We start from the raw sequence: 13,439 nt of genomic DNA on the forward strand, positions 1-13,439 counted from the left end.
CGCGTGTCCTGGCCCCTGGCCGTGCCCGGCCGGGCTTGCTCCCCAGGAGTGCTCAGGATGGCAACTGAGAGGCTGCACCACAGGCCCCTGTCTGCGCGGCTCTCGGACCTGGGGGGCTGTGGCTGGAGCCCCTGCCACAGCCCGAGTGCCCCTGCGCCTGTCCCTCACCCGGGAGCCTCGCTCAGCCTGGCCGCAGTCCCGGGCTGACGGGCGCCTCTCTCCCTCTCTCCCGGGAAGGGGCATCATCACCCCGGTCGGAGGAGCCAGGGGCGCGCGGACGGCCCCGCTGCAGTGCGTCTCCATGGCCGAGGGCCACACCAAGCCCATCCTCTGCCTGGACGCCACGGATGAGCTGCTCTTCACAGGGTCCAAAGGTGGGCGGAACCCGGACCGGCCAGGTGGGGTCAGGGCCTCTCGCCCTCCCGCTCCCTTTGCCAGAGCGGGCTGCCCAGGAGACGGGATCACAGCCGCCAGGTTGAGGAGGTGGGGTCTCCTGCCGGGGCTCAGGGCTCCCCACCCCGGGCCTCCCCTCCTAGCTGGCTCTGGGGTCTCCATCCAGCACCTCCTTCCAGACCTGCCTCCGGAACTCCAGGAAGCGTGTCAGGTGCCCCGCCTTTGCTCATCTCAGCCCCTCCCCGACCCCAGCACTTAGGGCTGCGCACTTCCTACGGTTTCTTAATCCCAGCGACAGTCAGAAAACGTTACCTTCTGGCAGGAAGAGCAGCTGTGTAGGAGGTAGCTAATAGAACAGCTGGAAATGTGTATACACCCACCTGCGTGGCAGGAGGGAGAGGGCTGTGAATCGAGGTGAGGTTCGTTGGTTCCAAGTCTTCCCCCTGAGACTTGCTTGGCATCGTTCGTTAATTTGGTCAGCGGTTGGCCGGCACGGGAGCTTTACTCCAGCCCCGGCGCCCCGGCGATGCTCCGTGAACCTGGCATTGGTGGGCGTTTGCCCGAGAAGCCCTAGTGGGAAGTGCCGGGCTCGTCCGTGCACCACGGGAGCAGGCGGGAGCACGTTTTCTCCCCCGGACCCGGAGCCCGTCCCCTGGGCAACCCTGGACCACCTCCCCTGGCCTTGACGGCCCCGGTGGCTGTGGGGACGTGAGTTCCCCGGGCCCCGGCCGTGACGGCTGTCCCCCGCTCACGCCCGCTTTCTTGCAGACCGCAGCTGTAAGATGTGGAACTTGGTGACGGGGCAGGAGATCGCAGCTCTGAAGGGTCACCCCAGCAACGTGGTCTCCATCAAGTACTGCAGCCTCTCTGGGCTCGTGTTCTCCGTGTCCACCTCCTACATCAAGGTGTGGGACATCCGAGACTCGGCCAAGTGCGTCCGGACCCTCACGTAAGTCGTCCCGCCCGGCTCGCACTGGTGGCGGGGCAGGAGCCAGGACCCAGCCCAGGAGACCCGCGAGGGACACCCCAGCCCTTACCTCTGACCCTGCCTCTCCCCCTCACGGGCAGGTCCTCAGGCCAGGTGGTCTCAGGGGACGCTTGTGCGGCTGCGTGCACCCGCACCATCACCAGCGCTCAGGGAGAGCACCAGATCAACCAGATTGCCCTCAGCCCCTCGGGCAGCATGCTGTATGTCGCTTCGGGCAGCGCCGTCCGCATCTGGGAGCTCAACAGGTCGGGGAGGGGCCCGGGCAGGGCCGGGGGAGCCCCGGGGCGGCCCCGGGCTGCAGGCGGCTCGTGCCTGGGTCCCCATCTTGCTCTGAGGGCGGATAGTCCCCCAACCCCACCCCAGGGTCCCCCCGATCCAACCCCCACCCTCCCCCAGCTGGTCCTCTCCTCCCCTACAGGTTCCAGCCCGTCGGCAAGCTGACTGGCCACATCGGCCCTGTGATGTGCCTGACGGTCGCCCAGACCGCCAGCCAGCACGACCTGGTGGTGACCGGCTCCAAGGACCACTACGTTAAGGTACGGAGAAGTCCTTGACCTTGACCTTGAGGCCGGGCTCGGTGGCGGCTCTGTTCTCCTCCTGCTCTCCTTACCTTGGCCCTCTCCCTCCACTGCCTTGGGACTCATGGGAAATAATGAGACCCCTGGGGATTTAATGCTGAAAAATCACCCCCAAGGAGCAAGGTCTGTGCAGAAGGCCAAGATTGCCGCGTGATCTTGTACACGTGCTGAAAAGTCAGAAAGAACCTAAGTGTCTACGGGTAGAACAACAGGCAAGAAAATTAGGGAAAACCCACAGGACGGGATGCAGCACGACTGACTACACGATAAATATGAAAACAACCCACAAAGAGCACAAGTCAGCGCTGGTGCTGTTCGCTCCCTGGTTGTGTCATTGCAAGCGTAGGTACAGGGCCGGAGACTGGGAAGCAGTGGATAAAAAGGGAAAGAGGGTGGTGGGGTTATGATGAATGGTTTTATTTAAAGTACAAGTAGTGTTATATTTATTTATTAAAAAACTTTGTAGGAAAAAAAAAGAAATTTAGTAGGAGGCTCACACCCCAAACCCACCTTGAGTCAGCTTCCCTGCCCCCAGTTCCTGTCCCCCGGGAAGCCCCCCCCCCACAGCCTGGTGAGGCGCCCAGCCTCCCTCCCACCCCTCCTCCGTAGATGTTTCAGCTGGGTGAGTGTGTGACGGGCACCGTCGGCCCCACCCACAACTTCGAGCCCCCGCACTACGATGGCATCGAGTGTCTGGCCATCCAGGGGGACGTCCTGTTCAGCGGCTCCCGGGATAATGGCATCAAGAAGTGGGACCTGGCGCAGCAGGAGCTCATGCAGGTGCAGTGGGGGCGGGAGTGGTGGGCTGCGGAGAGGCGGTCCCCGGGCAGGGCTTGGGGGCCCTGTGTCCTGGCCCAGAGCCCCCCAAGCCTGCCACTTCTGCAGCCTCTTCCCCACCTGTGTTTACCCCCCTGGCTGGCACCCTCTTCCCCCCGTGCCCCCCCCGCCCCGGTCAGCAAACTCTTCCCCCCTGTGCCCCCCCGCCGGCCGGCACCCTCTTCCCCCCGTGCCCACCCCCGCCTCGGCCGGCACCCTCTCCCCCCAGTGCCCCCGCCGGCCGGCACCCTCTCCGGCCTCCACCATCTGCCTTCAGGCAGCAGCTCTCAGGAAGGGTCTGCTCTCAGCCCCTGGTCTGACTAGTCAACCCCTTCCTTCTCTTCCGACCCCTCTGAGGGCTAAAGGTCTCTGTACCAGTGCAGGGTCTCAGGGTGGAGCATGGGAGCAGGAATGAGGGACTCACCTCTAGAGCCTGGGGCAGGGCCCCCCGCTTCTCGCCCTCACGGCTCGCTTCTTCCGCAGCAAATCCCCACGGCGCACAAGGACTGGGTGTGTGCCCTGGCCTTCGTCCCGGGCCGCCCCATGCTGCTGAGCGCCTGCCGCGCAGGCGTCATCAAGGTCTGGAACGTCGACAACTTCACGCCCATTGGCGAGATCAAGGGCCACGACAGCCCCATCAATGCCATGTGCACCAACGCCAGGCACATCTTCAGCGCCTCCAGGTGGGTGCCGGGCAGAGAGCTTTGCTCCTGTTCTCCACCCTGTCCCGGGCGCTGTCCCCGCGGCCAGGGCATGGAGCAGACCCCGCGGCGCCCCTGGCCTGAGCCCGCCTTCACGGAGCGCCCACGGGGGATGCTGGGCCCCAGGCTGGGACCACCCCCCGTGTCCCAGCCCTTCCTGCCCCTGACACAGCAGCCTGGACCCCTGTGCAGGTATCTCAGACCACAGAGCAGCCCGTCTCCCTCAGCCCCAGCTCTGGTCCCATCCAGGGACGCCCAGGCCCTCTGTCCCAGGGGCAGGTGCTCAGACGGCCTCTTCTTTTTCCTTCTTGTTCCGACCACGTTCCCTGTCTCCGCCTCCCCCTTCCCGCCTCCCCCTGCCTCTCCCCCAACAGTGACTGCCGGGTAAAGTTGTGGAATTACGTCCCTGGACTCACCCCCTGCCTTCCGCGCCGAGTCCTGGCCATAAAGGGCCGAGCCACCACCCTGCCCTGACCTCCGCGCCCCTCCGCTCTCCTCTCTCCACCCCAATCCTCCCCCTCTTTCCTTTCCCCTCTTTCTCCACTTCGATCTGAGCTGCTTCTTAACGGTACGAGATTATTTTACTCCTCTCCCTTCTCTCCCCCCGTATCCTGCCTGCCCCGAGATTGCCCCGCCTGCCCCTCTTCTTTCTGAGCATGGACGGGGGGCAGACCCCCAGGAGAGGGGTGCCAGGGGGCAGAGAGCAGAGGGGGAGCATTCAGGCCTGGACAAGAAAACAAAATAGCAACAACGGAGAGAAGCCGTGCTCAGAATCCTGTGGGGCCTTGGTGACCACAGGCCCCTCCCTCTGCCCAGCTCCCCTCCACCCCTGCAGCCGCCCTCGGCCTAAGCAATGCTTGCCCCTGGGTCCCAGCCCCGCCTGGCAAGTTGGGGGATGTGGCCCGTGCTTCATTCGGGGATGGCCCGCCGTGGCCTCTTCAGGAATTGACCAGCCCTCTCTTGCTCCGCCCAGTGACCTGACAGTGAAGTTCTGGAGTGCCCGGCGCCTGGTACCCAGCGGCCCCCACTAGGAGTGAGCTCAGAGGACAACCTGACCCTCGGCCCAGCGGGGCGGCACCCGGGGGACAGAGGCTGTGGCCCTCCTGCCCGCCTTCCTCTCCCCGACCTTCCCACGGGACACTGCCCCCTCCCTGCCCCGCCTCTTGGGGACAGGGAGGTCGGGGAGTTAATTAAGCTGTGAAGCCAAATTCCCCTCATTTCTCTCCCTGCAGCCTGCCCCCACCCCCCAACCTGTCCCGTGTTCTCTTGCCGAGCTGGCCACGCCCTTCCTCCAGCCTTGGCCCCGGGGGGCCTGTCCGGGAGGTGGGGCAGCCATCTCCGTGCCCCTCCGGCCAGCAGGCCTCCCCTACATCCTCTGGCCCAGCCACTGCACCTGCCTCTGAGCCCAGAAAGATAGCCCTCAGGTAACCATGGAAACCAGGTGCAGGCAGCTGGCCCTGCAGCTGACCTTAGCCCCTCGGCCACCAGTGGCCACTCCCCGTGGACCCCAGCAATTCCTTGGGTCCCTTTCTGCTGGGGCCATGGTGGAGCTGCCAGAAAGATTCCTTTGGGGAGATGGTCAGCGTCCTTCAGTTATTTAATTTATTTTTTATTTTTATTTTTGCTGTTGCCTCCTGGAAACTGACTTGAAGTTTCTTCCCACAAGCTTGTTCCTTCAGCTCTTAGGGGCCAGCAGTCCCGGAGGGGATCCGCCCCCTGCCCTCCAGGGCCGCCCCCCCCCCCCATTTGCTTTGCAGAGGAGGGCGGCTCCCCTTTGACTCTGCAGCCTGGGCCCGTCCCCGACCTCACCTGGGGGCCGCTCTAGTGCCCCCGCCTCCGGCCGCTTGGCGCGCCAGTGCCTTCCTACGCCGGGGCCTGGCACCCGCCCCGGGCAGCCTTACACCAGCCATGCCCGCAGAGCCACATGTGTCTTCTCACCCGCGGGGTCTCCTGCCCGCTGTCCCCACTCCCAGAACCCCGGGTGGGCCACGTAGGAAGCAGCTCGGAAGACTGTCCACCATGAAGGGGCTTGGACGGCACGCCCGGCCTGGCCCCTCCCCAGCCCCCCTGCATCTCACCCCGGCCAGGCAGAGCCCCTGGCGTCTTTCCCCGGTTATTCAGGAGACTTGCGTTCAAGCCTTAACTGGCACGGGCCAGGGTCTCTCCCTGTAGGGCCAGCGGTGAGGATGGACTCCACTGAGTTTCTCCTTTCCCGGGGGCCGTGGACTCCCCGCTCCCGGGATGTTGTTCAATCCGCATTCTTTTTCTTTTCACACACTTTCTCTGACGCTTAACTGGTCTTGCGCTTCCTGGCCTCACTCAGTCTGAGGCCGGGAGCCCCAGCTCTGTTCAGAGGACGCAGTGACTTTTGGATCTTCCGGAGGTGGCCCTGTGCTCTCCCCTCGGTGCCCCTCCCCACGTGGCCAGGGCAGAACTCGCCCTGTCCCCACTGCTCCGAGCTGCCTCCCAGCTCAGAAAGCCGTCCTGCTGTGAGGGCCCCCTGCTGGACTTGGGGTCGACAATGGGGGAGCAGACGTGCAGCAGGGACACGCCCAGAGCCAGGACAGTGTCTTCAGGCCTGGAAATCCCTCCTGCTGGGCCATCCCAGGGGTGCTGGGAGCCCCCTCAGCCGCTCAGAAGTGGGTACAATTCTCTTCTCGGGCCCCGGCCCTTCCCCCACCTCAACAGAAAGCTTCAACCTTGCCTCCTGTAAGAAAGAATCTGCATGACTGTTTACAAACTGTAGAAACACAAGACTGGAGGCCTCAGCCTGGGGCCAGTGGGCAGCGGCTGCAGGCCTGTCCTTGCACAGACAGGCCCTTGGGCCCGCGAGAGGCGCCCAGAGGCCCTGCCCGTTTCCTGCTGCTTCTCGTGGGTCAGATACCTCATGGCAGGCTGGCTCTGCTGTCCTGGCGGGAAGCACTGACTCTGAACTTGAGGTCTCGGGAGCCTTTCCCAGCTGTGCTCCAGAGCACTGAAGTCTGCCCGCTCCTTCGGGGATGGGTTGGGTACGTGGTTGGGGGGCCCCCAGCGCCCCTCGATGCACAAGCATCCTCAATGTGGAAGCACAAAATGGTTGTGATTTGAGCACAAGGCAGGGCTGGTGGCAGGCGGCCTGGGCAAACCCGGCCAGGAGGCTCCTCCCAGGAGGCTCTGCCCAGCGGGAGACCGAGGACGCCCACTTCAGGGGCTGCCCTCGCTCCGACAGGGCTCGGCCCGCAGCCTTTCCTAATTCCGGGACTCATCCTACTACTTCTGCCCTGCTGTGCCCACCCAAAGGCTTGGAGGGCTGGGGGCCCCGGAGTGGCACCCTTTTTCCCCGACATCCCGAATTGTTGAATGCTCGATCCCAGGTCCATCCCAGCCCCACTGACCCGTATCCTGTTCCGGGGCTGAGCCCCGGGAAAGCTCTCAAAGCTGGCTGGCAAGCTCCCCTGACGGGACCATCTTCCGGCCACTGCCCACAGCCTTCTCAGCGCGGTCCTGGGCCAGGCCTCTGCTCAGCATTAGCCAGGCCAGCGTTTGCTTCCATCTGCAGGGCTGGCTCCTCCGAGGCACCTGGAGTTGACTCTGGAGCTTGCCAAGGAGAGAGGAAGGCTGAGAGAGGCCAGCACGCCCGAGCCTTTGAGGCGGTCCGTGTGCCGCCTTCCACCCCTTGGGAGGCCACCTGTGGGTCCAGGCATGGTCCGGTCCTGCTGCCCGCCAGGGGCCGGGTGGCTCGGGCAGAGGGAGTTTAAAGCACAAACCACCGGAGGGAGGACTGTCACCAGGACCTGCTCACGCCACCCGGGGTGGCGGAGACGCGGGCAGGGCTGCTGTACGGTCGGGGAGTCCTGGCCTCTCCCACCGTTGCGGGGCCTGGCTCCCGGGCATCCTCTGAAGCGGTCTGGGCTGGGTGCGGGCACACCCCCTGGTCGTTCATCCCCACGTCGCCCGGTGTGCTCACCACCGTGTTGTGTGGCCAGGGCCTGGCCTGCCAGAGCGCTGAGCTCCTTCCCACCAAGTGGCCCAAACACGGCGCATCTGTCCCTTTGCACCCCAAGCAGCCAGGGCTTGGCTGCCACCCCCCACAATCCCTCCTCTTTTGGCTCCCAAACCCTTCCCAACCCTCTGATGTGCAAAATAGAGTTGACAGGGAAAGTTCTGATTCTTCTAAGGCATCTTTGTTCTACTCCCCCTCCCCCAGTGCTCAGAGGAGCTCCCAGCTGCACCACACCCCAGTTCAGCCCTTTGAACTCCTGTCCCGAGGGCCTTGCAGGGAAGCAGGGGCAGTTCCGGGAAGAGCCGAGGGTCAGAGAAGACCCCTGCCGTGAAGCCCTGCCCTGCCCACCAGCTCTTTTCTAGCTATCCCCTGCCCGGGCGCAGGGTTGCATTTGGTTCAGCTCCTCCGCTGGGTGGTAGCACAGGTGTATATATGTTTTGTACGTCTGCCGGTGACTGTACATAGTGTATGAAAGTTATTTAAACCTCATGCTGTACATTTCTGTTCCTGGACCGGATGTGAGTGTTCCAAGAAGCTGTCATAAATAAAACGCGAATGACCCTTGTCTGTGGTGTGTGGTGTGACCCTGAGGGCTACGGATGTTGGGCTGGTGGTCCTCCCTGGGGCAGGGGTTGGGGGAAGGGGCTGGTGGCGGGCGGGGCCAGGCATCTGGGCCAGGCCCTGTGTCCCCTCCTGGGACAGGTGCACAGCTGGAGGCAAGGGCACCGGTGTTTCCTGAGCGCCTGCTCCATCCCAGACACTGTTCCAGGCGTTGTCCATTGGGTTTTCACTGCCTGTGTGACAGGCGGTGTTTGCATTTTCTGAAATGAGAAACATCTCAGAGGAAGCGGCTTGCCGGGCATCCCAGCTGCTAAGGGCAGAGTCATGGTTGACACCCGTTCCTGTCGCTCCATCGGGTGGGAGGCGCCGTGCGGGTTGCCCCCCAGATGCGGTTCTGTTCCTCGTGGCTTAGGAGGAGGGGACAGAAACACAAACGGTCACACGTGCCAACGGCTCCACCGAAGGCGTGACGTTTGCTTCCAGATCACGGCTTCTCAGTCTTAAAAACTCGTATTCCCTTTTCTTTTTCCCACTGCCTTAAAAATCCTCTGTGCTCTGCCTATACGTCCCATTATTTTGAACATAAAAGCCCCATTTTTAACATAAAAACGTCTATGAGATGCCGAGCAACCCCGTAATGTGCCCTTCACCCCGGAAGACACAGAGTTGTTACCGTAAAACGGAGCTGCTCTCATGCTTGTAACTCACCAGATCCTGTTCGTTACTACGGTTTTCCAGGCATCAGTGATGCTCATATAACTTAGGATTGTATGCACTTCAGGGTCCATAGTGTCCCGATGCTCTGCACCAGCTGTGTGTGCAAATCTCTACTTTGTCAGGTTTAGCTCTATCAAAACATTTTCATAACAGTTTTATTGAGATGTAATTCCCATACCATAAAATGTACCCTCTTTTGGGGGAGGGTCAGTACTGACTTCATTTTGCTTCTTTCTGTATTCCCTCAGTGCCTTGTGGCCACAGATGCTGAGCAAACATTTAAAGAGGGAGAGTGGGAGTGAATGAAGAAAGAACAGCAATCCTGGCGGGTCGAGTGATGAGCTGTCAGCAACTATCTAAACCTACCTTTTCCTTTTGAAAACCACACATCCATCCCCCCCACCCCGCCCCTGCACCACCACCTCGGGGGCCAGTCTGCACCTTCTTCCCTCCCCCGACCACTCTGAAGCTTTCCTTTCTGATGTCTGTATTAAGAAGACAATTGGGTCTCTCTTTGCTTTGTTTTCCAAATACCAAAGCAAGCTGCTTCCTCAGCCTGCACAGGCCCTGCTGCTGATCCGGACCCACGGCTGGTGACAGGTGATGGCGCCGATGGGGTCGCCGTGGGCGGAGGAAGGTTCCTCCCCAGAGGGTCCTGGTCCTCACAAGGAAGGGGCTTGGCAAGTTGGGGGACCCTGAGCCAGTGACGGAGATGCATCCCCCCAGCCCCGCGGCGGGCATGGGAGCCTCCCAGCCCTGGGGAGCAGCGGTGGCTCCTGAGTCCGGTTGTTTTTGGCTGGTTGACCGAGCTCCACCCACGCCACCTCCCACCCGGTCTCACCCCACCCTTGCTCCCCACAGGCCATCTTTCACATAGGATTCTGCCCTTCGGGACAGAGCCTACTGTCGACTGCGGGGAAGTGACAACGGGGCATCGCCAGCTGCATACCAGCGGGGAGGGGTGTGGATGAAACCAGAGGACGGAGGACCCGGAGCTGACTGCATCCAGCGGACTCCCCCTCGGCCCCCAGACTTTGGCCACAAAAGGTGGTTTTTCCAAATTCAAGTCTTGAAGAAGCCAAGGCACTTGGGGTGGGGAAGCAGGAATAGTGAGTTAAGGGACATTGCTTTTTATTCTTTTAATGTGGGATTTTTCTCTCCAGATTATAAGAGTAATAACTGCTTGTTATGGCCTCTTTTTAAAAAATTTTTGGCCACACCCCACGGCATGTGGGACCTTAGTTCCCCGACCAGGGATCGAACCCATGCCCCCTGCCCTGGAAGGCAGAGTCTTAACCGCCGGACCGCCGCGGAAGTCCAATAACTGTTTAATATAGAAAACTTGGAAAACAAACGAGGATGAAGAAGAGAAATTCTGTTTAGGATATAAGTTCCCAGGCGGCTTTCCCAGGCAAGAAATTTGCACTTCTCGGAATCTGACACGAGCCATTCATTGCCAGGGCTGGGTGGCATCTTAAAAGATAGTTTTTTCCAAACCTCTCAGTTTACAGATGAAAGGAACTGAGGCCCAGAAGGCGACAGATGTGGCCAAGATCATCCCAGGACAAGAGGGCCCTAGAATCCATTTCCTGGGCTTGTCTCTGCCCATTGAGTCCCTTAATTTGGCTTGACCAAGGCAAGGAGCGTGATTGTCTCTGAAGCGGGTCCTATACCAATGCACTTGACCTGCTGATAGGTTATAATACAATCCATCCTTTGTCATTGCTTGTAGCAAAGCAGGATCGCGCTTTGGAGGGCGAGGCAGGGACCGTGAGTGTATACTGAGTCTTGTGACTTTCCCCGAGCACCGCCACCTGTAACAGGTGCGGCCGGAATGGCTCCTAGTGCCAGCTGGTGACAAAGGCGGTGGGTGGAAGAGGCTTCTGGCCAGTGCTGGGTTAGCGCGAGCTCCAACGCTGCCTCTGAGGTCTGTTTGCAACCGTGGCAGTGACTCCCGCCGCTCCCTGGGTCCAGATAACCCGGAGAGCGTGGCCACTGCTGAGAGGGAGGCGTGGAAGGTGGAGACGCGGCCACTGAGTGGGAGCTCCACACATCCCCAGGGTCTGGGGTGCGGGTGACAGAGGCCAGACGCTGCAGGGCCAGAGGCAGAGCCAGGCCGGGCGTCCGCCTCGCTGTGGCCAGAGTTTGGGCCGTGGGGCCCCTGCTCTGTAGGACATGGGGTCACCGTCCCTGTACCCAGAGCTCTGCCCAGGGCCCGGCTGACTGAGGTCGGGGGTAACAGGTGACACCCTGGCTCCAAGCGGGGGCGGGATGGTGGCGATGGGAACAGCCAGTGGCCCTGCGTGGACGGAGAGCCGCCCCGGGACGGTGGGACGGCCGCCGGCAGGGCCGCTTCCAGCAGGGGCAGTGGGAGATGGTAGGTGCTCACCCCGCTGACCCATCGGCGTGGCAGGAGGGACAGCGGCCAAGTTTTCCATGCCCAGGCCTGAGCGCTGTCACCTGGGCCGGGGTGTGCTGAGCCACGGGACCGCCACAGTGGTGCTCCGCGGAGCCGCCTGGTGCCTGGAGCGCAGTATCCAAACGCTGATCCCCCGGGAGCTGACTGATGCCCTTTAATAAGCGGCTTAAACCAGCCAGAGTGCACTGCCTACGGCCAGGAACCCTGCCCACAGCCCCCGTATCCCAGCACCGCTTTCCTCCCAGTTCGCAGTTCAAGCTGAGGTTCCCAGGCCCCGCACTCTGGCCTCAGGGCCCTGGCTGAGTGAGGGCGGGGCTGGGAGGGGCCTGGACCCGGAGGTTCGCTGCAGAGAAGGCAGCTCTACCCTGGGCGGGAATGGGCTCCAGGGGAAAGATGAGGAAACACCTCCTGCTCCGACGTTCCCTCTTTTTCCTTTTATTTTATTTTATTTCTAATTAAAAGAATTTTTTTTTTTTGACCGTGCTGCACGGCTTATGGGATCTCAGTTCCCCAACTAGGGATTGAGCCCCGGCCATGGCAGGGAGAGCCCGGAATCCTAGACACTAGGTCAGCAGTGGTCCCTCTCCCTTTATCACAGAGGCTTTGCAGGGACGCACCCACACGTCTAGAGCTCAGAAGCCCAGCCACAGTCACCGCTGCCGCCGTCTTGTCTGCCCTGGACGCAGGCTCAGAAACGGGCCTTTCTCGGCCTCCTGCAGCAGAAGCAGGAGCTGGGGGCCGGTGATCTTCATCTTCTCCTTGGCTTCCAGGACGTAGGAGGTCTGCGCGGCCAGGCAGCTGACCGCGGGGTCGGGGTCTTCCTGCATGTGCTTCAGGGCTGCAACGCAGACACAGTGGTACTGGGCAGGAGGGCCTGGGCCTGGGGGACGGGGGCTCGTGGGCAGGGGGGCGGTGCTGTGCAGCAAGGGGCAGGACAGCTTGTAGAGTGTAAGCAAGAGCTCCTCCTGGGGGTGCACACACCCCGGTCACAAGCAGGACCACACCTGCCGGGCTCCAGGAGACACGTCTGAGGCTCCCCATTCAGCCCGGGACCAGCCCCGGAGGTCCTGCCCACTTTCCCTGCCCCCGGCTCTGCCCTGCTCTCCCCTGCTCTCCCCAGAGAACAGCTGTGAGCCACGTCCTCTGACTACAGGGACTCAGCCGGCAACCGGGAGCCCCGCCAGGCAGGGATGCGGTGCTTGGGAGAGGGGAGGGCGGGAGGGAGGGGTATCTCCACGGATGGGTGGGGGACACAGGATGGTGACCCGGGCAGGATGGAGGCGCTGGGAGCCCCTGTGTGCCCCCACGTGAGAAGAGGCCGGGGTCCCTCCTGCAAAGAGGTCTAGGAACCGTCCGGGCCAATGAACGGCTGGAGCTCAGCGGGGTGAGGGGCGGTGAGTGACTTGGGGGATGGGGGGGCCCCAACCAGAGCCCCGAAGCTAATGCCTGGGAGACAAGCTCCTTCCTCACCCCTCCCCAGTGGTGACTTTTGTGAGCCCGTCTGCCCATTTTCCTCATTTCTGAGCCTTCCCCACCAAGCCCGGCGCCACATCTGACAACCATGGGCGCTGTGCCGCGGGGTTGCACTCACCTGCGTAGGTTTCCTCCGCCTCCCCGGCCTCCTCCTCGCTCAGGGTCTGGATGATCTGGCCTGCGGGGGGCCCAGAGGACCAGCGGGGCCCCGGCTGCACCTGCTCGGTGCCTCTGCCCCAAGCCGCCACCATTCCCGCCTTCTGTTTGCCTGGCCCTCCCACGACTGGCCTCGGGTCCTGACTCTCCCCCTGAAGTCAAAGTGACCTCGTCCCTGCTTCTCTGAAGGGTCCCAAGCAGATGGGGCTGGGGAGGGGGAGGGTAGCCTCTGCCTTGCAGACGCTTCTCCTCAGGTGATCGAGCTGACCCCCCCAGTGTCTGAGCCTCCCTGCCCAGCCACCAGTACGTGGCTTATAGCCCGGGCAGGAGCTTCCTACGGGGGGTGGGGATCAGGGGCAGACAGTCCTTCGCCCTCCAAGGTCACGACCCCAGGCTCTATCTGCCCGCTGTCCCAGCTCCTCGGGCTGTTTGAAGGACCCCAGGACAGGGACACGGTGGCTCCAGGAAGAGGGAAGGCCCACCATACCTGCAAACTGCACGGCTGCCTGGCGGATGTGGACCTGCGGGCTCTTAAAAGCCATCACAGTCTGCTTCAGGAACCACAGGGCTTTGCTTTCCTCCCGTTTCAGCTGTAGGAAGAGTTGCCGGCGCGGGCGAGGTGCCCACGGCTGGTTCTGTGGCCCCGCCCCCGACA

General features: G+C 62.4%; 1 protein-coding gene across 5 annotated transcripts in view; it reads left to right on the forward strand.

Moving 5' to 3' along the window:
* Window positions 1–8,017, forward strand: part of KIF21B (kinesin family member 21B) — a 44,699-nt gene extending 36,682 nt beyond the window's left edge. For 3 of the 5 annotated variants that reach the window (XM_029227736.1, XM_029227737.1, XM_029227740.1), the window contains 7 exons: window positions 238–374; window positions 1,162–1,342; window positions 1,462–1,626; window positions 1,800–1,917; window positions 2,569–2,739; window positions 3,259–3,458; window positions 4,450–8,017. In XM_029227736.1, the coding sequence (XP_029083569.1) occupies window positions 238–374; window positions 1,162–1,342; window positions 1,462–1,626; window positions 1,800–1,917; window positions 2,569–2,739; window positions 3,259–3,458; window positions 4,450–4,507 (1,030 nt within the window). In that variant the 3' untranslated portion in view covers window positions 4,508–8,017. The other 2 variants (XR_003794336.1, XM_029227738.1) reach the window with 2 other exon arrangements.
* The last annotated feature ends 5,422 nt before the right edge of the window (window positions 8,018–13,439 follow it).

This window comes from Monodon monoceros, unplaced genomic scaffold (assembly GCF_005190385.1).
Source record: "Monodon monoceros isolate NGI ecotype Baffin Bay Population unplaced genomic scaffold, NGI_Narwhal_1 Super_Scaffold_18, whole genome shotgun sequence".
NCBI lineage: Eukaryota > Metazoa > Chordata > Mammalia > Artiodactyla > Monodontidae > Monodon > Monodon monoceros.